Source organism: Podarcis erhardii, assembly GCF_964252035.2.
Source record: "Podarcis erhardii genome assembly, chromosome: 13".
Lineage (NCBI taxonomy): Eukaryota > Metazoa > Chordata > Lepidosauria > Squamata > Lacertidae > Podarcis > Podarcis erhardii.
Genome location: NC_138502.1, coordinates 1802342 through 1826350, shown reverse-complemented (window position 1 = coordinate 1826350; position 24009 = coordinate 1802342). Strand labels below are relative to the sequence as shown.

Below are 24009 nucleotides of genomic sequence, written 5' to 3'. Positions count from 1 at the left end.
TTGTGCGCGATGTGAGCTAGCATCACGGTGAAGCTGGATGGTGCCGAGTTCAAATCCTGCCCCGGCTGCTCACTAGCTGAGCCTCTGGGAACGCCGCTTGCCCCTCTACTCCCTGTTTCCACCAGATACCGTATTTTTCGCACCATAAGACGCACCTGGTTTTTAGAGGAGGAAAACAAGGAAAAAAATATTCTGAATCAAATGTTGAAGAGGAAGGAGGAGGGAGGATTAGGCTAAGGGGCCACCAGTCTGTCCGCCCCTTTGGAGAAGCTGGATCTACTGGCTGCCTAGCAGTGTTGTCCCTGCTGGGGGGGTCGGAGGAGGCAGGCGAGAAGAAGCAACACTCTTCAGCGAAGTGGGAGGAGGAAACGAAGGGAGCCCTTAGGGAGCCCCTTTCTTTCCTCCTCCTGCTTCGCTGAAGAAGAGGAGTTTGGATTTGGTATCCCGCTTTATCACTACCCAAAGGAGTCTCAAAGCGGCTAACATTCTCCTTTCCCTTCCTCCCCCACAACAAACACTCTGTGAGGTGAGTGGGGCTGAGAGACTTCAGAGAAGTGTGACTGGCCCAAGGTCACCCAGCAGCTGCATGTGGAGGAGCGGAGATGCGAACCCGGTTCCCCAGATTACGAGTCTACCACTACACCACACTGGCTCTCAGTGAAGAGGCGCTGCGCTGCTCTGCTGAACCCAGCAGAGCGAGAGGGAGAGCTGCACAGCGCCTCTTGGTCTGCTGGCTTCCCAGCGAAGCAGGATGAGGGACGGAAGGGGCTCCGTAAGGGCTCCCGTTCATCCCTCATCGTGCATCGCTGTGAAGGCATCGGAACAAGAGGCGTTGCGCAGCGATCCCTCTCGCTGTTCTGGCTTCTGGGATAGCTGCGCAGCCTGCATTCGTTCCATAAGACGCACACACATTTCCCCTTACTTTTTTAGGAGGGAAATAGTGCGTCTTATAGAGCGGAAAATGCGGTGTTTATAGATGCTACGGCAGAGGAGACAATGCACATCTGTTTACGCAATTGTTACGAAGACCAACAGGATGCCTGTGAATGGGGTGAAGGGGAGGCAGGTGGCAGTCTGTCCTGGCCAGTTCGATGGAGAAGGGGTGCTGTTGTCCTTCCTCTTTCTTAGGGAGGTACGAGGTGGAGAGTGCTGATGACAAGCTCAGTGGTAGTGCCCCTGAACTTCCTTTCCATGGCAAAGGTTTCAGGTTCAATCTGTAGCACCTCAAATTTGGTCTGGGAAAGATGGCCCCCTTCAAGGCACTGCAAGGTTTTCTCAAACTCCCGTGGTTGTTGGACTTAGTGCTGTTAAATTCTCCAGAATAATCTTTTGCAGAATATTCTCGATTAATAGGAATATTAGAGAATTTTCAGTTAAAATAGGAGAATATTCATTTTAGTGCATTGAAAATTATATAATTACAGTGGTGCCCCGCAAGACGAATGCCTCGCAAGATGGAAAACTCGCTAGACGAAAGAGTTTTCCGTTTTGGAGGTGCTTCGCAAAACGAATTTCCTATGGGCTTGCTTCGCAAGACGAAAATGTCTTGCGAGTTCCTGCGGGTTTTTTCCCCCTTTTCCCCCCTTTTTCTAAATGGCTAAAAGCCGCTAAACCGCTAATAGCATTAATCCGCTAATCCGTCAATGGGCTTGCTTTGCAAGACGAAAAAACCGCTAGACGAAGAGAGTCGCGGAACGGATTCTTTTCGTCTTGCGAGGCACCACTGTAGTTAACGTACTTGTTCAGATGGCAACCAAAAACTGTACAGATACTTCTATTCAATGGGGCAACGCAGTGAATTCACATTCTTTGATAGGCCTAAATTTGAAATGACCATCATAATATCAATCGTACCGGCTATATAAAGGTAAAGGTACCCCTGCCCGTACGGGCCAGTCGTTTCCGACTCTAGGGTTGTGCGCCCATCTCACTTAAGAGGCCGGGGGCCAGCGCTGTCCGGAGACACTTCCGGGTCACGTGGCCAGCGTGACGAAGCTGCTCTGGCAAGCCGGCACCAGCGCAGCACACAGAAACGCCGTTTACCTTCCCGCTATAAAGCGGTACCTCTTTATCTACTTGCACTTGAGGGTGCTTTCGAACTGCTGGGTGGGCAGGAGCTGTGACCGAAAGACGGGAGCTCACCCCACCGCGGGGATTCGAACTGTCGACCATGCGATCGGCAAGCCCTAGGCGCTGAGGTTTTACCCACAGCGCCACCCGCGTCCCCGCACCGGCTATATAAAAGAGCACAAAAATTGTAGCATTACACGGGAAACATAGTACAGTGGGCCTGCTGCAAATACTTAAGTAGTTCTAAAACTGTGGTTGTCGGCCTAAATTTGAAACGACAATATTATAGCATTAAACTTGAAATATTATTACAGTAGGCTCATAGGAGGTCTAAATTTTTATTACAGCTTGACTTATTATTTACTAGTTTTTTTAATGTGGGTTGTAAAACTGGTTCTCACATTAGAATTTATAGTTTGTGGAAAATATTCTCCGGAGAATTTTCTAGCAGAGAATATTCTCACCTCACATCACTAGTTGGACTACAACTCCCATCATCCCTAGCTAGCAGGACCAGCGGTCAGGGATGATGGGAGTCGTAGTCCATATCCAAGTCTGAGAAACACTGCTCTTGAGAGCTGCTTTCCCTAGGAGTAAATCTTATTGAGCTTAGATGGATCAGTTGTCTGAGTAATAAGGCAACTTCTTCCCTATATTCTTAAGCAGCAGGTACCGTACCAGAGATCTAAGAAATCATTGCAGTTTCAGAGTTGGTGGTTAGGATCAGTGCAGCTTTGAAAAGTTCGCTCTGCCAGGGCACAAGACCAGGCAGTGTGTTTGGAGGTCCTGGGCTTCCCAGACGACAAGAGCCCCTCTCACTTTTCCCAAAGGAAAAACAGAACAAGACGTTAGGCACCAGCTTGGCTCCAGGAGTTGCCAGAAGGAGACTCCAATTCAAATTTCTCTCTGCCCTCTAAATGGCGCCCAGTTGCATCCGAACACAGTTAAAAAACCTGGTCTTTGATCTCAGGAACAGTCATGAGAAATTTGGCTAAGTCCTCCTCTGTTGTCTCCCAAGATAGGCGGAGGCTCATCAAATCTTAAGAGGCGTCCAGTGCATAGCGAAAAGACAAAACCAAAATATATACTGTAGTATCAGAAAGTGCCCAGCATGGCCCAGGAATTTGGGGGGGGGGGGAGAATCCTGAGATTTATAAATAGATAATGTAGTTTGTTAGTTTCTAGGGCTGTGCATGGAACTTACCTGGAGAATACCTGGCCAGGATCTGGTCCCAAATCAAACAGATTCCATTACCATGGGGGCCATAGATGAGAGGTCGCCTGACCCTCAGCACTGAACAAATGGGGGCAGTAGTTGGTTTTTCTGGCCTCCCACCCCTAGTCCTGAGGTTAGAGCTCCTCTTCCTACCAAACCAGTGCACAGCCCTATTTTGCTCTATAAAGACTCACTTTTCCCCTCCTAAAAGTAAGGGGAAATGTGTGTGCGTTTTACGGAGCGAATGCAGGCTGCGCAGCTATCCCAGAAGCCAGAACAGCAAGAGGGATTGCTGCTTTCACTGCGCAGCGATCCCTCTTGCTGTTCTGGCTTCTGAGATTCAGAATTTTTTTTTTCTTGTTTTCCTCCTCCAAAAACTAGGTGCGTCTTGTGGTCTGGTGCGTCTTATAGAGCGAAAAATACGGTCGTTTATTTTCATATTTGGTTAAAAATCAGTGCAGCCCTGAACTTTCCAGCCTACCATCTTGGTCGATGATAACCTCAGAGGTGTCAAAATCGTTTGGAATCGTCTTGGTTCAAAATGGTTTGGGGCAGTGTCCAAACACTGATGAGAACAGTCTCCCCCGCCTCGTCGCTCCAAGCTTGGCGCCGATATCTCACTAGACGGGTGGAGAAACCGCTTTCCGAAATGTGTAGTAGTTTTGGGGGGTGCTGCTATTAACGTATGTGGGTCCCTGCGAGGCCTCTGAAACCCTCCCGCCTCTCTCGCGCACTGCAGGCCCCATGGACGCCCTCCCCAACGGCTTTGCCTCCCTCACTCCCGACGGCGACCTCTGCTCCCTCCCCGGAGTCACGGACGCCACCATCCTCATCAGCAACGTCTGTAGCATCGGGGGCCACGCGGCGGAGGAGCTCTTCCAGGGGCCTCGGGACAAAGACAGGCCGCTGGATCCTTCCGGGATCAGGCTCGAAGGCGACCTGGCCACCGAAGGCAGCCAAGAGAGGCCCGGCGAGAAGGCAGCGCAGCACAGCCCCCTGAGAGAAGAACACATCACATGTGTCCACAGTAAGGAGAGGGGGCCGAAATGCGTGGGTGGGCAGGCAGATGAAACAGCCCACATGGGATCTTCAAGGCTATTGTCCCTAGACTGTCTTGGACGGTGGTGGCTGCTTCAATCTGGCTTCAGGCCCAGCTGGAGGAGGAAAACAGCCTTGGGTGCTCCGTGGGCCGTGGGGGAGTCCTGTCTGGTTAGTTTCCTTGGGCCTCTTAGCAGCATTCGCTACCCTCGGCTATGATACGATATGATCATCTTTATTGTCATTGTCCCATACAGAACAACGAAATCTGCATCAGACATTCAGAAGCCAACAAGCCTGCTATCCCAGCCTGGTTAGCCCCCTAAAATCTCTGATACCCCTTAATTAAATACAATATACTCCCATAGAGACTACCTTACACTGTGTTTAAAACCAAAATCACATTTGGATAGAAACTGTTTCTCCTGCGGCTAGTCCTAGTCTCAATAACACTTTACCTTCTTCCAGAAGGCAGAAGCTGAAAGAGATCATTTCTGGGGTGCACACTATCCTGCGCTATCTCTGCAGCTTTCTTCCTCCTCGGGGAAAAGCCCCCAAGAGCCACACACATGTTCCATGCGGCTCTTTAAAGGGAGCGCTGAGCAGAGCCTCCCGCCTGCATTCGCTCCATAAGATGCACACACATTTCCCCTTACTTTTTAGGAGGGGAAAGTGCATCTTATAGAGCGAAAAATACAGTAATATAAAAAACAGGATTGTGTATTTAGGACTTCCCCTGTCCCCATCTGATCTCCTTCCCCAGCAGCTCACTGCCTGCTTTAACATGATATGGTGAAGCCAATAACTTTCCCCCACAAAAAAAGCACGTGGAACTGCAGAAGGAAGCTGGAGCACGCACTCTCTTTCTCTTCCTCCCACTTCCTCCTTCAGCAGACCGTGCTTTCCAAGGCTTGGAAGAGAACCCAAGAACAGGAAGCTCAGTGGCCAAGAGGGGAGAGGGGGAGGAATCTGGAGGAATGGAAAGAGAGGCAGAAAATGAGGGAGGCATGGAAGTCAGGGAAGGGGGAGAGTGCAAAAGGGAACACACACACACGCAATTTCTTTTAAAATGGATGCTTTTAAAATTACACCCACACACCCTAAGGGGCTTATCTCCTTCCCATCTAAATCACAGATCAAATCTGTCTCCATTGACGGAACACTACAGATCACAGCTTCAGGGTTTTTTAGCTTTAAAAATGGTAAAGGGACCCCTGACCATTAGGTCCAGTCGTGACCGACTCTGGGGTTGTGGCGCTCATCTTGCTTTATTGGCCGAGGGAGCCGGCGTCCAGCTTCCGGGTCATGTGGCCAGCATGACTAACCCACTTCTGGCGAAACCAGAGCAGTGCATGGAAACGCCGTTTACCTTCCCGCCGGAGCGGTACCTATTTATCTACTTGCACTTTGACATGCTTTCAAACTGCTAGGTTGGCAGGAGCAGGGACCGAGCGACGGGAGCTCACCCCGTCGCGGGGATTTGAACTGCCGACCTTCTGATCGGCAAGTCCTAGGCTCTGTGGTTTAACCCGCAGCGCCACCCGCGTCCCTGTGTTTAGCTTTAGCATAATGCAAAAACACGGCTCCAAGGCTCTCAAAATTATTTTCAAGGGATCCCCCGCTAAACAACCAATTCCTGGGTCACCTCTCATGCCCACAGCTGTCTTCCGTTGTTTATTGGTGGTTCTGCTCTCCTCGGGTTAAATAATAATAATAATAATAATAATAATAATAATAATAATCCTGAAGCTTCATGAGGATCTGTGCATTGGACCAGGGCTGGATCTGTAGTTTTGTTCCCTGTGCGGACTACAACATCCACTCTAATTCGATGGCATGTAAAACGGGACAGCTAATATGAAGTCCTTTGTGCAACACAGTCGAACGGTGGAATCCTCTCCCCCAGGAAGGAGGGATGGCCAGCAATGTGGATGGATTTCAAAGAGGTCTAGACAAATTCATGGAGGAGGAGAGGGCTATCGATGGCTGCTAGCCAGGATGGCTGTGTCTATGCCTCCACAGCTGGAGGAAGCGATGCTTCCGAAGGCCAGTTGCTGGAAAACGCGAGAGGGGAGACTTGCTCTTGGGGTCGTAGCCTGCTTACAGGTTTCCCACTGGGGCGTCTGGGTGGCCGCTGTGAGAACAGGATGCCGGGCTGAAGGACCATTGGCCTGATTCAGCAGGGCTCTTACGTAAAACACAAATTAATTTCATTTATCTGTGCCATAAAATTTACAGACTGCTGGATGGTAGAAAAGGAAAACAGCCCGCCAGGAACAGCCCTCAGAGTGGTTTACGAAAAAAAGAAATTTATTGATAAGAAAAATAAGCAATGATAATTTAAGATCGACACACGCAGAAAGTAATTGAATAACAAATCTACAATAATAGAATATGGTGTCGAGATTTGGAATTCAAGAGGTTCCGTTTTAATTCTCCTGGACATGACCTAATAGCGAGACATTCACACGCACACACACACACACAGCCCTGTCTCCCATCCACAGAGAGCCTTGTTGTTGTTTAGTCGTTTAGTCGTGTCCTCCTCTTCGTGACCCCCTGGACCAGAGCACGCCAGGCCCTCCTGTCTTCCACTGCCTCCTGCAGTTTGGTCAAACTCATGCTGGTCGCTTCCAGAACACTGTCCAACCATCTCGTCCTCCGTCATCCCCTTCTCCTTGTGCCCTCCATCTTTCCCAACATCAGGGTCTTTTCCAGGGAGTCTTCTCTTCTCATGAGGTGGCCAAAGTCTTGGAGCCTCAGCTTCAGGATCTGTCCTTCCAGTGAGCACTCAGGGCTGGTTTCCTTCAGAATGGAGAGGTTTGATCTTCTTCCAGTCCATGGGACTCTCAAGAGTCTCCTCCAGCACCAGAATTCAAAAGCATCCGTTCTTGGACGATCAGCCTTCTTTATGGTCCAGCTCTCACTTCCATACATCACTCCTGGGAAAACCAGAGCTTTTTACTATACGGACCTTTGTTGGCAAGGTGACAGAGAGCCTACTTCCTTTTAATATTGAAAACTGGCTTTTGCACCTCCAGGCTGTTCTCAGGGGCGCCCAAGCAGTGCCCATCCATCCCTCCCCACAATAAACTCTGTGGCTTGGCTCCCTTAAGCCTGCCAGACTCCCGTGGCTTCAGGTTTCTCCTCCTGTCCTTTCTGCCAGACATCCTGGATGAGTTCCTGCAGACGTACGGCAGCCTCATCCCCATCAGCGTGGACGAAGTCGTGGAGAAGCTAGAGGACATCTTCCAGCAGGAGTTCTCTACGCCCCAGAGGTAGGGCCTCTCTTCCCGCTCGGGGGAATTCGACTCCTTCCCCTTCCACTCTGTCTCCAGGTGTGCTGGTCCCGGGGAGGTTACCGTGAGGTGTGGTCAAAGTCCGGTCCTGGGTCGAGGGTCTGGAGACTGTCCACCAAGGGGGAAGCGGGTTGCAAAGCAAGATAAATTATTAGGATAAAAACAAAGATGGAAAGGATTTGCTGAAATATCTAATTGAACTAGAATACAAAAAAGGGAGGTGTGAGGAGGTCAAGGAAACAAGCAAATGGAAAATAAGTTATGGGAGGGTTTGATTTGTTTTTTTCCTTTCCTTTTTTCTTAAATGTTTGTATTTTTCTGGGGGGTTTTAAATTATTTTTTGCTTGTCTGTATTCATGGTGATGTATTGTCTTGTTTTTTCTTGCTTAATCTAGTGTTTTCTTTTGTAATTTTTAAAAGTGGAATAAATATTATTTTTAAAAAATAAAATTAAAAAAGCAAGAAGCCGGGCATGGCCAGGAACTCTGGGAAAACAGGTCTGGGTGCTGGCAGAAACAGGCTTCCAACGTCGTTGCTCCCGCAACCTGGCACTGAGCCGACTGGCCTTTATCCCTTCTGAGGCCAGGGGCGGTCCCGGCCCACCAGTGACTCACCTCTCCTGGCCTGGAGGCGAGCACTCCTCCTGGGAGAACCCAGTTCCCTCCGCCTCTCTGCCCTGAGCCTCTGCAGCTCAGGAGAGGCTGGAGAGTTACTGGACCCAGGGGGAGACTCACTTCCCCTGACAGGGCTGGGAGAGGCGCACCTGCAGGCAATGGGTCCTCAATCACCTCCGGAGCCAGAGTGGATTCATCTGGTGTCTGCTCCTGAGGATCCGGCACAGGTGCAGGCCCTTCAGACTCAAGCCCCTGCCCCAGCTCAGCCGGCCCTGGAGGCGGGGACTCCTGTGCAGGCTGGGACTTCTCAGGTTCAGCCTCTGAATCAGATTCCCAGGCCATCACACCAGGCAGGGGGGTGGCAGAGAGAGCTGGGTGAGGGCACCCAGTCTCCAGAAATCGAGGCTCCACGTGGCTTTAAAGCTGAGTGTGAGGGGCTCGATCAGGAGGCCTGGGTTGTTTCTTTCAGGCCTGGGGCTAAGGTGGGCACCTGATGCCCAAGGCTTAGTAATTTTACAGACCCGACTTCCTGGATTGGCTTCGGTTAAGACTCTGCTTTGTTTACAACATGACTGCATCTTACAGGCGTTTGTTTCCAAGGGTTAGGGAACGCACATGAATATTGCGTGCAGTGGTACCTTGGTTCTCAAACTTGATCCATTCCGGAAGTCTGTTCCAAAACCAAAGCGTTCCAAAACCAAGGCGCACTTTCTCATAGAAAGTAATGCAAAACGGATCAGTCCGTTCCAGGCTTTTAAAAACAGCCCCTAAACCAGCAGTTTAGCATGAATTTTACTATCTAATGAGGCCATTGATCCGTAAAGTGAAAGCAATAATCGATGGACTGTACAGTGGTACCTCGGGTTACATACGCGTCAGGTTACATGGTTACATACATTTCAGGTTACAGGCTCCGCTAACCCAGAAATAGTACCTCGGGTTAAGAACTTTGCTTCAGGATGAGAACAGAAATCGGGCTCTGGTGGCGCGGCAGCAGCAGGAGGCCCCATTAGCTAAAGCAGTGCTTCAGGTTAAGAACAGTTTCAGGTTAAGAATAGACCTCCGGAACGAGTTAAGTATTTAACCCGAGCTACCACTTTACTATAAAACGAATAAGGCAGTATTGTGGATGATAAAAATTAAAACTATTTTTTTTTTCTTACCTTCGCTGATAATAGTAATTGTTTGGATGGGGGGCTTTTATCCATTTCCGCAGTCACACAATCAATCAATCAATCAATCAATCAGTAGCTGAACTGGGTTCCACAGTGTCACAAAAACAAATTAACCCAAAAAGTCTCCAAAACGCAAAATAAATAGCAAAAACAAAAGTGCCAAACTTAATTTGTTCTGGAAGTCTGTTTGACTTCCGAAATGTTCGAAAACCAAGGCGCAGCTTCTAATTGGTGCAGGCACCCCGGAAACAATAGCCAGCCAACCACCGCATTGGATGTCCAGCTTCCGAAAAATGTTCGAAAACCGGAACACTTCCTTCTGGGTTTTCAGTGTTTGGGAACCAAGGCATTTGAGTATCAAGGCGTTTGAGAACCAAGGTTCCACTGTATACCCAAATTCTCAGAGCTGTCCCCCGTGGCATTTTTGTTCTCACGGTGATCCCTCCTCTGGGGCTCTCTCTCCGGACCCTGCAGGAAAGGCATGGTCAACCAACTGATCCAGTCCTACCAGCGCTTGCCGGGCAATGCCATGGTTCGGACCTTCCGGGTCACTTATAAGCGCCACGTGGTCACCATGGACGACCTGCAGACCCTCTACGGGCCCAACTGGCTCAACGACCAGGTAGGCTGCGCTTTTTTGTTCTGAAGTGGCTGCTAGAAGCCCTGATCCAGGGGGTCAGCAAACTTTTCCAGCAGGGGGCCGGTCCACTGTCCCTCAGACCTTGTGGGGGGCCGGACTATATTTTTTTGAGGGGGAAATGAACTAATTCCTATCCCCCACAAATAACCCAGAGATGCATTTTTAAATACAGTGGTGCCCCGCAAGACGAACGCCTCGCAAGACGGAAAACCCACTAGACGAAAGAGCTTTCTGTTTTGGAGGCGCTTCGCAAAACGAATTTCCCTATGGGCTTGCTTCGCAAGACGAAATGTCTTGCGAGTTCCTGTGGGTTCCCCCCCCCTTTTCCCCCTTTTCCTAAGCCGCTAAGCCACTTATCAGCTGATCCGCTAAAAGCCGCTAAACCGCTAATAGCGCTAATCCGCTAAGCTGTCAATGGGCTTGCTTCGCAAGACGAAAAAAACCGCTATATGAAGAGCCTCACGGAACGGATTAATTTCGTCTTGCAAGGCACCACTGTAAAAGGACACATTCTACTCATGTAGAAACAGGCTGATTCCCGGACCAGATTTAGAAGGCGATTGGGCCGGATCCAGGCCGCGGGCCTTAGTTTGCCTCCCCATGCCCTGATCTGTAGGAACTCTGATGCAGGCATTACGGCAGCCCTCTCCCAACCAGTTGTTCAGTGAACCCCCAATTAGAAAGGACTTCTACGAGCAAATTTGTAACAAAGCTTATATGAGGTACTTCTACACAACACACAAAGAGTCATAAAACATCCTCCATCAAGGAAGTTCACTGATCATGGGGTGTGAAATATCTGACTCCACACTGGTATCGGCTTCCTTGGGGTGCCCCAAAACTGTCTTGACTGTCACACTTTAACCCCCATTGCCTTGGCAACCAGGCCTTCAGTAGGGGCTGTTGACAGCCAAGTCCCTTATCTTACTTCCCTGTCAAATATCTTCAAGATGAGACGCTGGATTATCCGCCCCCCCCCCGATGTTCACTCAAGAGCAGAAATAGCAAAACATCCTGGCTGGCCGTGTTCCTTGCGCTTCTCTTGAGGTCAGATCAGGAGAAATAAGGAACACAGCGAAGGAGGGGAGGCAGGAGAGCCACAAAACACAGAAACACCAAAACCAGGCCGGATACATTCTACGTGAAAGGTTAAAAGCAATCAACGCTGAAACAAAACCTGTATTGAGAATTCAATAATCAATTTCCAGATTTTTTTATATCGCTATGAATGGACGTATGATTGCTAGCTGGCATAATAAATCTGGAGGGTGGAGCCTAGCAAGGGGTCCTGCCGTTTCCTTTCAGGAGAAGATGGAGGAGATTAAAGAAATCTTGTCTGGTTTACTTCTTTTTTTTTCCCCTCCCTCCCCACTCCAGCCCTCCCTGCCCCCTGTCAGCCCTTCCTTCTTCATATCTTTATCCATGTACACACACTGTTATTTTCCCATCTATCCTCTACCACTATCTGTGCAAATATTTCTGATTGTACATATTCAAAAACATAATCATTCCATTTTTCCATATTCCATTTGGCCTTTTCTTTCCATCCCAGAGCAATAAGTGCCATTCCAGCTAGAATCATAATCTTGTACAACTCTTGCTATTACTCTTTACTTTGTTATCTCCCAGTATTCCCGAAAATAACAAATCCCTATTAACTTCTATGTTTATTTGAAATAGTCCAGAAATTACCTTTATAATCTTTTGCCAATATTCCTTAACCAGATTACATTCCCACCACGTGTGAATATAGTCCTTTTTCCTGACTACAAAGAAATCTTGTCTGTTGACCCCTAACCTATTTGCCTCCTTTTTTTCTGGGCAGGTAATGAACATGTATGGGGATCTCGTCATGGACACAGTGCCAGACAAGGTGAGCATCGCTATTAACCTCCCAGTGATCTTCGAGCGAAGGGAGGCATATAATAATAATAACAACAACAACTTTTCACAACAACAACAATAATAATTTTTCATTTATGGGGGGGTTAAAGACAGTGTGGAGACCCAGTGTGGAGGGAGCTAACAGGCCCTTCGCCATGTGTTCATAAGAAGAGCTCCGCCGGATTGGGCCCGTGGCCCGTCTAGTCCAGGATCCTGTTCTCACAGTGGTTCTCAAATGGTCAAAGGCCTGGAAACGATGCCTTATGAGGAACGGCTAAGGGAGCTGGGCATGTTTAGCCTGGAGAAGAGGAGGTTAAGGGGTGATATGATAGCCATGTTCAAATATATAAAAGGATGTCACATTGTGGAGGGAGAAAGGTGGTTTTCTGCTGCTCCAGAGAAGTGGACACGGAGCAATGGCTCCAAACTACAAGAAAGAAGATTCCACCTAAACATTAGGAAGAACTTCCTGACAGTGAGAGCTGTTTGACAGTGGAATTTGCTGCCCAGGAGTGTGGTGGAGTCTCCTTCTTTGGAGGTCTTTAAGCAGAGGCTTGACAACCATATGTCAGGAGTGCTCTGATGGTGTTTCCTGCTTGGCAGGGGGTTGGACTCGATGGCCCTTGTGGTCTCTTCCAACTCTAGGATTCTATGATGCCTGAAAGGGAATCCTTACAAGCAGGAACAGCGGTGCTCTCCCTGCTTGCGATTCCCAGGACCTGCTATTCAGGGCCGTTTACTGCCTCCGACAGGGCACAGCCATTGCGGCTGGTTATTATTTATTAAATTTGTACAATCGCCCCTTCGCCCATAGATCTCAGGGAAGTTTAGAACCAAATTACAAAAAGTGTGATGAAATGATAGCCTCGTCCCCTGTGATTTTGTCCGATTAAAACCATCCAAGCTGGTGGCCGTCATGGCCGCCTGTAGAAGTTTGACGTTTGTTCCTTGCTGAAGTAGCCCCGTGCTCAGTTAGGCACGGACCAAGAGAGAGGGAGCTTCGTTCTTCCAGCAGGTGAGGGTGACCTGACCTCTCTGGCGAGTCATGCTAGCAGCAGCACTCACCTCATCCTCTTTGTGGCCATGAGAAAGGAGGAGGATGACAGGGAGAGACTAAAAGAGGCGAGTGGAGAAAGCCCGGCCCGTGGGATTATACAAGGTGCCATCCTGCACTAAAAAGAGGGTGCTGGATCTGGAAAGGTTGCAGACAGTTTGAGCCGATGGACCCGAGCAGCTGTCGTTCTCCATTATCACCACTTGGTGGTGCTCGTGGAACGGTCGCCAACTTGCTGCAGCCTTTGCAGACCTCTTTATTATTATTTACAGTATCTACCGTATTTTTCGCTCTATAAGACGCACCAGACCACAAGACGCACCTAGTTTTTGGAGGAGGAAGACATGAAAAACAATATTCTGAATCTCAGAAGCCAGAACAGCAAGAGGGATCGCTGCGCAGTGAAAGTAGCAATCCCTCTTGCTGTTTTCTGGCTTCTGGGATAGCTGCGCAGCCTGCATTCGCTCCATAAGACGCAAACACATTTCCCCTTACTTTTTAGAAGGGAAAAAGTGAGTCTTATAGAGCAAAAAATACGGTACATTTATATGCAGGCAGCAACCTTTTTAGGCGTGTCCACGACTGCTCACACGCACATCGCACTGAACCCAGAAGTGAGGGGGTTCCAGAACATTACCCCCAAGCAAATCGGTCGCTACCATCTTTTTCTCAAAGGAGCTCAAAGCGATGTACAGTGGTACCTCGGGTTACAGACGCTTCAGGTTACAGACTCCGCTTACCCAGAAATAGTACCTCGGGTTAAGAACTTTGCTGCAGGATGAGAACAGAAATCGCACACTGGCGGTACAGCAGCAGCAGGAGGCCCCATTAGCTAAAGCGGTGCTTCAGGTTAAGAACGGACCTCTGGAATGAATTACCGTATTTTTCACTCTATAGGACGCAACCGACCATAGTACGCACCTTGTTTTAGAGGGGGAGAAAAAGAAAATAATTTTCCCCCCCCTCTCTGTGCAGCACCCCTTCAGTGAAGCGGCAGGAGAAACGGAGCCCCTTCCATTTCTCCTCCCGCTTCGCTGAAGGGGTGCTGTGCAGCTCTCCCTCTCCCACATTGCCTTCGCCTTCAGTAAAGGCAACCCGAAGCCTCTGGACCACAGCGGGAATTCCCACTGCGCTCCGGAGGCTTCGGGTTCCTTTCGCTGAAGCCAGGAGAGCAGGACTCTCCTGGCTTCAGCGAAAGGAGAGGCGAAAGGAAAGGCTTCAGCGAAAGGAGCAGCCTTCCCGCTGCTCCCTGAGCTTGTGGCGCTGGCGATGGGGGAAAGCCCGGCTTTGCCCCAGCCCCAGCCCCAAAGAGCAGGTCGGGGAGCAGCGGAAAAGTTCCCCCAGCCCCAGGGACCACATATTCACTCCATAAGACGCACAGACATTTCCCCTTAGATTTTAGGAGGAAAAAAGTGTGTCTTATGGAGCAAGAAATACGGTAAGTACGTAACCAGAGGTACCACTTGTACATGGTTCTCCATTTAATTCGCGCAAGAACCCTGCGGGATACGTTAGGCTGTGAGAGGCAGCGACTGGCCCAAGGTGACCCAGTGAGAATTTGAACCCTGGTCTCCCAAGTCCTAGCCTTCTAACTGCTACTTGGCGCTACTGCCTCTGGGCCACGAGAGTGCCAGATTGGCATGGGCTAGTATACGCACTATCAATGACTGGGATCTAGCAGGTCAGTCCAACTTGGGGGCGACACCACCCTCTTCCCACTGCTTTGAGTTGCTTCCTGCCTTGACGCTTCCCTCCCCTCCAGCCCCACACCATTCTGCCTCTTTCGTGGACCCAAAACCGCTTGTTTTCTCTTCCACCAGGTTCATTTCTTCAACAGTTTTTTCTACGATAAGCTACGAACCAAGGGGTATGAGGGAGTCAAGCGCTGGACCAAAAACGTGAGTGGCTGCCAAGAATTCTCTGCTCCAGTGCCCTTTGAAGAGTGTAGGAGCACAGAGCAAAAAAAGGGGGGGGGTCAGATTTATTTATTTTTAGAAAAAAACACACCAAATAAATTATATACCACTCGATTCAGGGAGGGTGGAAGGCCTCAGAGGGGTTTCCGAAGAGAATGAAACAATAAAATCACCAGTAAGAAGAGTGAAAGCAACCACTGAAATGTTCAAAAGATTAAATCAGCAATAGACTAAAAAGAGAATAGAAAATACATCCACATTCTAAGCGTCTGGGTGGGCCAAGCTGGCAGGAGATGAAGGGAGTTGGCTACCCAAAATTGACAAACACTGAGCCGGGGAAGGGCCATAGATTGATGGTAGAGTTGCCTTGCAAGCAAAAGGTCCTGGGTTCAACTCCTGGCATCATCTTCAGGTATGGCTGAGAGGGACTCCCTGTCTGAAATCTGGCAGAGCCACTGCTGAGCTAATGTCAGGAGTGAGCCGGCAGCAAATACCACTGTTCAAGTTGAAGCTGACTCCTCATTAGCAAGAACACAATTTGCACGGACTTGGCTGAGCGGCTGGCCTAATGAACACAGCCGCTCACCCCTGGTAGGTCTTGCCCCACGGATCAATTGCCGAGACTGAAATTTCCACCTTTCCCACAGCTGTTTTGTTTTTATAAAGGATACTTTAATCATTTTTTTAGCTCATCATAAATTACATTCCAGAATTCTTTAATTTTATTGCATGCCCACCACATGTGCGACAATGAAAAACATAATATTTCAGCTGCCGTTCATTCGTTTCTTGCATGCCCACCACATGTGTGACAATGAAAAACATAGTTCCAGTTACAGATAGGTAGCCGTGTTGGTCTGCCATAGTCAAAACAAAATAAAAAAAATAAAAAAATAAAAAATTCCTTCCAGTAGCACCTTAAAGACCAACTAAGTTAGTTCTAGGTATGAGCTTTCGTGTGCATGCACACTGTGTATCTGAAGAAGTGTGCATGCACACGAAAGCTCATACCTAGAACTAACTTAGTTGGTCTTTAAGGTGCTACTGGAAGGAATTTTTTTATTTTGTAATGAAAAACATAATATTTCAGCTGCCGTTCATTCGTTTCCAGCATTGTATTCTTGTTATAACGAAAAAGTGCACCTAGACATTCCCATCGCTGTGCCCATAACCTAGGTTCAAGGTGCGATTTAGCTCCTAGCTTTCAGTTTCTAACATTGCTCTGAGCCTTCTTCGCTTGGGGGTCCCCCAGCTAGTTCCCTCCACCATTTCTCTGCGGCCAACCAATCCGTGACAGCTAGGAGGGCGAACAGTCTGATTCTGTTCAAGGCTGCTTCTGGTGTTCCTATGAACCAGAAAGGGATCTTCAATCCCCAAAGAGTGCGTCTGAGTAGGACTGAGACAGACCCGGAGTCTGGGACTCTGGAGAGCCCCTGCTGCCAGTCCGTGCTGGCAGCACTGAGCAGGAGGCGCCAAAAAGCTGAGGTCGTACGAGGCAACTTCCTACATTGCCGAACGTCCAAGAGGAGGGAACACAGAGGGTTGGACTGGATGTGAGGTCCTCTGCAGCCCTGTGATTCCATGGGGGACGGTGGAGGCAGAGGAGAACTTTTGGGGAAGGGGCTGCTGAGTCTGACCCAGTGTGCCTGCCCCTTAACAGGAGGACATCTTAAATACAGTGGTGCCCCGCAAGACGAACGCCTCGCAAGACGGAAAACCCGCTAGACGAAAGGGTTTTCCGTTTTGGAGGCACTTCGCTAAACGAATTTCTCTATGGGGTTGCTTCGCAAGACGAAAAAATCTTGCGAGTTCCCACGGGTTTTTTTCGGGTTTTTCGCCCTTTCCCTAAGCGCTAAGCCGCTTATCAGCTGCGCCCTTTCCCTAAGCGCTAAGCCGCTTATCAGCTGTTCCGCTGATAAGCCGCTTCTCAGCTGATCGCTAAAAGCCGCTAGACCGCTAATAGCGCTAATCCGCTAATCCGTCAATGGGCTTGCTTCGCAAGACGAAAAACCCGCTAGACGAAGAGAATCGCGGAGCGGATTCTTTTCGTCTTGCGAGGCACCACTGTATTAAAACCTTAGAATATCTTCGGAAGTGGATATAGGCTGTAGGTTAGAAGTAGAAGACAGGGTGTTTTAAAATAGTATTATTTGTAAGTGATAAAATGTGAAGTTATTTTAAGTATGGTTTAAAAAAAAAAGATGGTTATGATATATGTAAACTGCTAAAGATGAAGTAAAATGGAAATCAAATAGGTGGGACTTGGGGAAGCCAACTTAACAATGTTTAGAAAAATAAGGCTATGACAAGAATTTGTTCGTATTGTTTGTTTTTTCTGTCTGTGTTTTTTATATGTGTAATTGGATTTAAACTGATTTTATAACGAATTGATTTTAGAATGCTGTATTGTTTTACTGTTGTTAGCCGCTCTGAGCCCGGCTTTGGCTGGGGAGGGCGGGATATAAAATATTATTATTATTATTAAAACAAAATAAAAAAATTCCTTCCAGTATTATTTTTTTATTTTGTTTTGACTATGGCAGACCAACACGGCTACCTATCTGTAACTATTATTATTATTATTATTATTATTATTATTATTATTATTATTAAATGGATTTTAAAAAATTGGAAAAACAAACAAACAGGTGGACATCTTCAACAAGGAGCTCCTCCTCATTCCAATCCACCTGGAGGTCCACTGGTCTCTGATCTGCGTGGAAGTGAAGCAGAAGAAAATCACGTACCTGGACTCCCAGCGCACCCTCAACCGGCGGTGCCCCAAGGTAAAGGGCTGGGTGGCTGGGCCATAAGCAAGGAGCCCCTTCCCTTCCTCCTCCTCTGATAGGTCCCACAGTCACTGTGCATTTGGACCAGTTTGAAACTGGGCCGCCACAGCTTCCGTCCAAGACCCAAGATGTGTGATGAAGGATGCTTTAGGGATTCTCTGGGGCCACCGTCCCCCACAGCCATGCAGTTCCTTGAAGGGCAAGATCCCTGGCTGCTCAGCACGATGGCTGCGCAGAACCCCCACTATTGGTGAACTCCTATGAAAAACAGTCACCGGGAATTGCACTGGGGCAGAGCGTTGCCCTAGGACCCAGGTTCTGCTTCTGGCCTTCAACCCTTCTGCTTGGCCCCTGTGAAAACAGGATGTTGGACCTCTGGCCTGCCCCACATGCTACAGAGGCCCTTCTTAGGTTCCTGTTGCAGTTATTTCCTTCATATATCACCTACGGCTTTCAAGGCCTGTGGGGAAAACCCCAAGCCTCTTAGCTTTTCAGATTGAGGTTGAATACAAGACAGAAGTACTGTTTTGGGGGGACAGGAGGCGGGCAGGTGTGGAGGACTCCCTGGTCCTGAATGGGGCAACTGTGCCCCCGACGGACCAGGTGCGCAGCCTGGGAGTCATTGTGGCTGTTTAGGGCTTTCAAGGTCAGCACCAACACTTTGAATTGTGCTCGGAAACGTCCTGGGAGCCAGTGGAGGCTTTCAAGACCGGTGTTATGTGGTCTCCCAGTCCCCAGTCTAGCTGCCACATTCTGGATTAATTGCAGTTTCCGGGTCACCTTCAAAGGTAGTCCCACGTACAGTGGTATTTCTGGTTACGTACTTAATTCGTTCCGGAGGTCCATTCTTAACCTGAAACTGTTCTTAACCTGAAGCACCACTTTCGCTAATGGGGCCTCCTGCTGCTGCCGTGCCGCCGGAGCACGATTTCTGTTCTCATCCTGAAGCAAAGTTCTTAACCCGAGGTACTATTTCTGGGTTAGCGGAGTCTGTAACCTGAAGTGTATGTAACCCGAGGTACCACTGTAGAGCGCATGGCAGTAGTCCAAGTGGGCGATAACCAGAGCATGCCCCACTCTGGCGAGACAGTCTGCAGGCAGGGAGCGTCTCATCCTGCGTACCAGATGGAGCTGGCAGACAGCTGCCTTGGCTTCCAGGGTAGCAGTGTTGCAAGTAGTTTAATAGTAATACAGTGGCGCCCCGCAAGACGAACGCCTCGCAAGACGGAAAACCCGCTAGACGAAAGGGTTTTCCGTTTTGGAGGCGCTTCGCAAAACGAATTTCCCTATGGGCTTGCTTCGCAAGACAAAAATGTCTTGCGAGTTCCTGCGGGTTTTTTCCCCATTTTCCCCCCTTTTCCTAAGCCGCTAAGCCGCTTATCAGCTGATCCGCTGACAAGCCGCTTAACAGCTGATTGCTAAAAGCCGCTAAACCGCTAATAGCGCTAATCCGCTAAGCTGTCAATGGGCTTGCTTCGCAAGACGAAAAAACCGCTATACGAAGAGCCTCACGGAACGGATTAATTTCGTCTTGCGAGGCACCACTGTAATAATTCTGTTATTTGTACCCTGCCCATCTGACTGGGTTGCTGCAGCAGCTCTGGGCGGCTTCCAGCATGCGCAAAAACATAATGGGCTTGAGAGGAGGGGGTGAGGGTGGTCTGGCTATCCTGCCTTTTAGGAAGGGGGCTGAGAAATGGACCACGCTTCCCACTGTACGTGCTCACACTCAAAAACTGCCTGTTCTCCTTGCCCCCCCCCCCCAGCACATCTGCAGATACCTGCAGGCCGAAGCAGACAAGAAGAACCGTCCGGACTTCAGAGACGGGTGGAAAGGGGTTTTTCAGATGGTGAGTAGTATCTCTCCGCCCCATTAGCTCAGCGGAGGGAGCAGAATGCGGCTATGCCCACGCTCCAACCTGCAATGTTGTTGTTGTTTAGTCGTTTAGTCGTGTCCGACTCTTCGTGGCCTCCTGGACCAGAGCACGCCAGGCCCTCCTGTCTTCCACTGCCTCCCGCAGTTTGGTCAGACTCATGCTGGTAGCTTCGAGAACACTGTCCCACCATCTCGTCCTCTGTCGTCCCCTTCTCCTTGTGCCCTCAATCTTTCCCAACCTGCAATAACTGGGCCAAAAACGGCTGATTAGCGCAAAGAATGGAGTTACCAGGGTTTGCATCGACGCAGAATGCTCTTAAGAGAAATCGGCAAGATTTCTGGTTTGTCTGCGAAGGGAAATGGCGACGCGGTGTGAGTCACCCATCTAAAAGACGACCGTCACCGTGGTTTTTGAGCTGTGGGGGTGAGTGCCAGGGTTAGACACCCCCCCCAAAAAAGCCCCACAAGTTGTGGGATGTCGAGGCAGCAAAGGGGGTGAAAAGAGAAACAAACCAGAAGCGGAAGTTGGGGGAAGCCCAGGAGGGGGGGGAGGAAGGAATGCATAGCAAATGTTACGAATATGAGATGCATAGCTGTCAACCGTCCCTTATTTGGTGGGAAAGTCCCTTATCCCAGCGCCGTGTCCCGCTGCTGTCCCTTACTGATGATGTCCCTTAAATTTCCCGGGTTTCAAAGGAAGCAGCTCCTCTCCCTCCCTCCCTCCCTCCCTGCCGGCCAGGGAGGAGGGAGGCTCCAACTGTGTTGCTTGGCTGCGTTGCTCACCCAATAAGGAGTCTGAGAACGACTGGGGGTGGAGCTTGCATGCCTTGTGCCAATCAAATCGGCCGCGTTGCCTGGGGACTCGCCTTTGCTCAGCGCTTCCCAGCGGAGAGGGGACGGGGATTTTCCTTGCTGCATCCCCTTTGCCGGGTTGCTGCGCTGTGGGAACCACCGCTTGAGGCTTCGTTTGGCTGCTGGCTGGGCTTTCTGCCTTTGGCTCGGAGGGGCTCAGAAGTCGAACATACCTGTGCCCTGAAAATCCCTTATTTTGGCTGCTGATCCCTTATTTTCGAGGCTGCTGGTCCTTATTTTCCAATCTGTAAGTTGACAGCTATGATGAGATGTGTGTAATGAATGAAAAAGAAAAATGAATAAAAATTTTTTTTAAGAAAAGGGGAAATCAGGGAGGCAGGTTTTGTACAGGTCTCTCTTGATTTCCAAGCGGTCGAGGGAGCCAGTGACCCAGAGCGGGACTGCAAAGCAGACCTCCCTGCCAGGAGAGGGATAGTCATTTGGTTCTGCTGTTCCCCCTCCTCGCCCTGACCCGATCTCCCTTTCGTTCCTTCCAGAACATCGCCAGGCAGAACAACGACAGCGACTGCGGCGCTTTCGTCTTGCAGGTGAGGCGGTGGGGGGTGGGCAGGAGGGGTCTTGAGGTTTCCAAAAAGCAACAGACACTTTATGGCTTTCATAGGGGGAAAGGTGCCATTTCCTCTTATCTTATCCATCAGCTGCCCCCGGTCCCCTTGGCCATAGACATGCATGCTGCCCAGGGGGTGGAAATCCAGGGAAGCTGAATGCCGAGAAGATTCAGGACAGAAAGAAAGAAATCCTTCTTCACACAGTTCAGGTTTAGTCTGCGGAACTCCCCTCCACAGCGATGGCCACTGACCTAAATGGCTTTAGTCAAATTTGTGGAGGGTGTGGGGAGGGCTGTCGATGGCTGCTGGCCTTCAGAGTTGGAAGCACCAATTCTTCTGGGTAGCAGTTTCTGCAAGCCGCAGGAGCGGGAGAGCGCCTCTTGTGTTCGAATCCTGATTGCGGGTTTCCCGTGATGGGCATCTGGTTGGCCACTGTGAGGATTCGGGCCACTGGCCTGATCCAAGAGCTCTTCTTATGTTCTTATGGCTGCCTAGGTGAAAAGGAAGAAAAAAAAGAATTGAAAATTTTAAACCAGAAAGCATCACAGCCTGGAAGGACAAATTTATAATGAGCCGGGGCAGCTTCGAAGGGATAATAAAGTATTGACTCACACAGTTGTTTCCTTTACAGATAATAAAGACATATAAGTCACACACAAACACATACACACAGACACACACACCATATTTTTCGCTCCATAAGGCGCACTGGACCATAGGGCACACCTAGTTTTTAGAGGGGGAAATAAAAAATATATATCTTTTTTCCCCTCCAGCCCCAAAGAGCAGCGTACAGGCTGCGCGCAACCTCTCCCTGCCGGAGGGGTTGCGCACGGCTATGGCACAAGCCAAGACAGCAAGCGGGATCCATCCCACTTGCTGTCTTGGCTTGTGCCATAGCCATGCGCAACCCCTCCGGCAGGGAGAGGTTGCGCGGGGCTAAATCAGCCATAGCCGCGTGCAGCCTCTCCCTGCCGGAGGGACTGCACGTGGCTATCCCTGAAGCCTTCGGAGCGCAGCGCAAGTTCCCGATGCGCTCCGCAGGCTTCGGGTTCCTTTTGCTGAAGCTGGGAGAGCAAGACTCTCCCGGCTTCAGCGAAAGGAACCTGAAGCCTCCAGAACGCAGCGGGAACTCGCGCTGCGCTCTGAAGGCTCCAGGCGGCTATCCCTGAAGCCTGGAGAGCAAGAGGGGTCGGTGCGCACCGACGCCTCTCGCTCTCCAGACTTCAGCGAAAGCAACGCAAAGCCTCCGGAGCGCGGAGGGAGCGCTCCCTCTGCGCTTCGGAGGCTTCGCGTTGCTATCGCTGAAGCCAAGGAGCCTGCATGCGCCCCATAGGACGCACACACATTTCCCCTTCATTTTTGGAGGGGGAAAAGTGCGTCCTATAGAGCGAAAAATACGGTAGTTTTCTCTACCTGTGAGTTCCATTATTATAGGGAATAAAGGTTCTATATAGCCTTAAATGAGGCAGACATCTGCATAAACTGATGGCACTATGCAGCCATGTGCCTCAATCTTTCTGCAAGAGATAAAACCATGTGATATACCGGTATTTAAAATGCAGTCATTCAGGCTCTGCCCTTCAGTTACTTTGAGTTTGTGAGATATCTTTTCAGGATAGGAGGTGATTTAAAAATAAATATTCAGGCGTATGAGCTATATGTTGCTCTTATATTTTCTCTCTGAAGGGCATTTTACCTTTTATAAAGACCCTGCGTGGAAGGGCATACCAAACCATGCAGTAATCGCGTCTGATCTTACATATAAGATCTGCTTTCACCGCTCCCCGGTTGAAAATGCTTTCTCTGTTGCATCTGTTGTCTGTGTGAGATGATCAGACTCATGCAGTTTTCCTATTAATTCCTACACGGAAGTACCTTCCTTGCTGGGACATTCTGACATGTCAAGTGCAGTGGTACCTTGGGTTAAGTACTTAATTCGTTCCGGAGGTCTGTTCTTAACCTGAAACTGTTCTTAACCTGAAGCACCACTTTAGCTAATGGGGCCTCCTGCTGCTGCCGTGCCGCCAAAGCACGATTTCTGTTCTCATCCTGAAGCAAAGTTCTTAACTATTTCTGGGTTAGCGGAGTCTGTAACCTGAAGCGTATGTAACCTGAGATACCACTGTAACTCATCCTTTTCAAAAATCAAGCACTTCTTTCAAAAGAATGATCCAGAGACTTGGGTCTGGAAAGGCAGCCAAGCAGCCATCTTAAAACCTTCCACACCATGGCTGTGTTTTCGCTGTTAGCAAGAGTCTATAAAGCTACGACAAATCATTATGTGAAGGCCTGCGAGGTTAAAAGGGAGTCCTCATGCCCATGAAGGTTGGGAACCGCTGTTCTAAGTGTTTCTGCTGCAAAAAAAAAAGCTATGCATTTAATTAAATCTACATCCCACCTTTTTCTCCAAAGGAGCCCAGGGTGGCTTGGGGTGGGTCAGCAGGTGCCCATGTCTGCATACACACACTGCTTTTCAGGTGAATGTCATAAAGGTGGCTTTAAAGCCCTAAACGGCCTCAAAGGCCCAATATACCTGAAGGAGCGTCTCCACCCCCATCATTCTGCCCAGACACTGAGGTCCAGCTCCGAGGGCCTTCTGGCTGTTCCCTCCCTGCGAGAAGTGAGGTGACAGGGAAACAGGCAGAGGGCCTTCTCGGTGGTGGCACCCACCCTGTGGAACTGCCCTCCCTTCAGATGTCAAGGAAATAAACAACTATCTGACTTTTAGATGACATCTGAAGGCAGCCCTGTTCAGGGAAGTTTTTAATATTTGATGTTTTATCATGTTTGTAATACAGTGGTACCTCAGGTTACATACGCTTCAGGCTACAGACTCCGCTAACCCTGAAATAGTACCTCGGGTTAAGAAGTTTGCTTCAGGATGAGAACAGAAATCATGCTCTGGCAGCGGCGGCAGTGGGAGGCCCCATTAGCTAAAGTGGTGCTTCAGGTTAAGAATGGACCTCCAGAACAAATTCTTAACCCAGGTACCACTGTATTGTGTTGGGAGCCGA

At 49.4% G+C, this 24009-nt stretch overlaps 1 protein-coding gene across 1 annotated transcript in view; it reads left to right on the top strand.

The window, feature by feature from the left end:
- The window catches only part of SENP3 (SUMO specific peptidase 3), a 33645-nt gene that overhangs the window by 6874 nt on the left and 2762 nt on the right, over positions 1-24009 (top strand). The window contains exons 3-10 of the mRNA XM_081835691.1: positions 4026-4313; positions 7491-7602; positions 9887-10034; positions 11878-11925; positions 14811-14888; positions 17555-17692; positions 19462-19545; positions 20921-20971. Coding sequence (XP_081691817.1) covers positions 4026-4313; positions 7491-7602; positions 9887-10034; positions 11878-11925; positions 14811-14888; positions 17555-17692; positions 19462-19545; positions 20921-20971 — 947 coding nt within the window. The remainder of the gene's footprint in view (positions 1-4025; positions 4314-7490; positions 7603-9886; positions 10035-11877; positions 11926-14810; positions 14889-17554; positions 17693-19461; positions 19546-20920; positions 20972-24009) is intronic.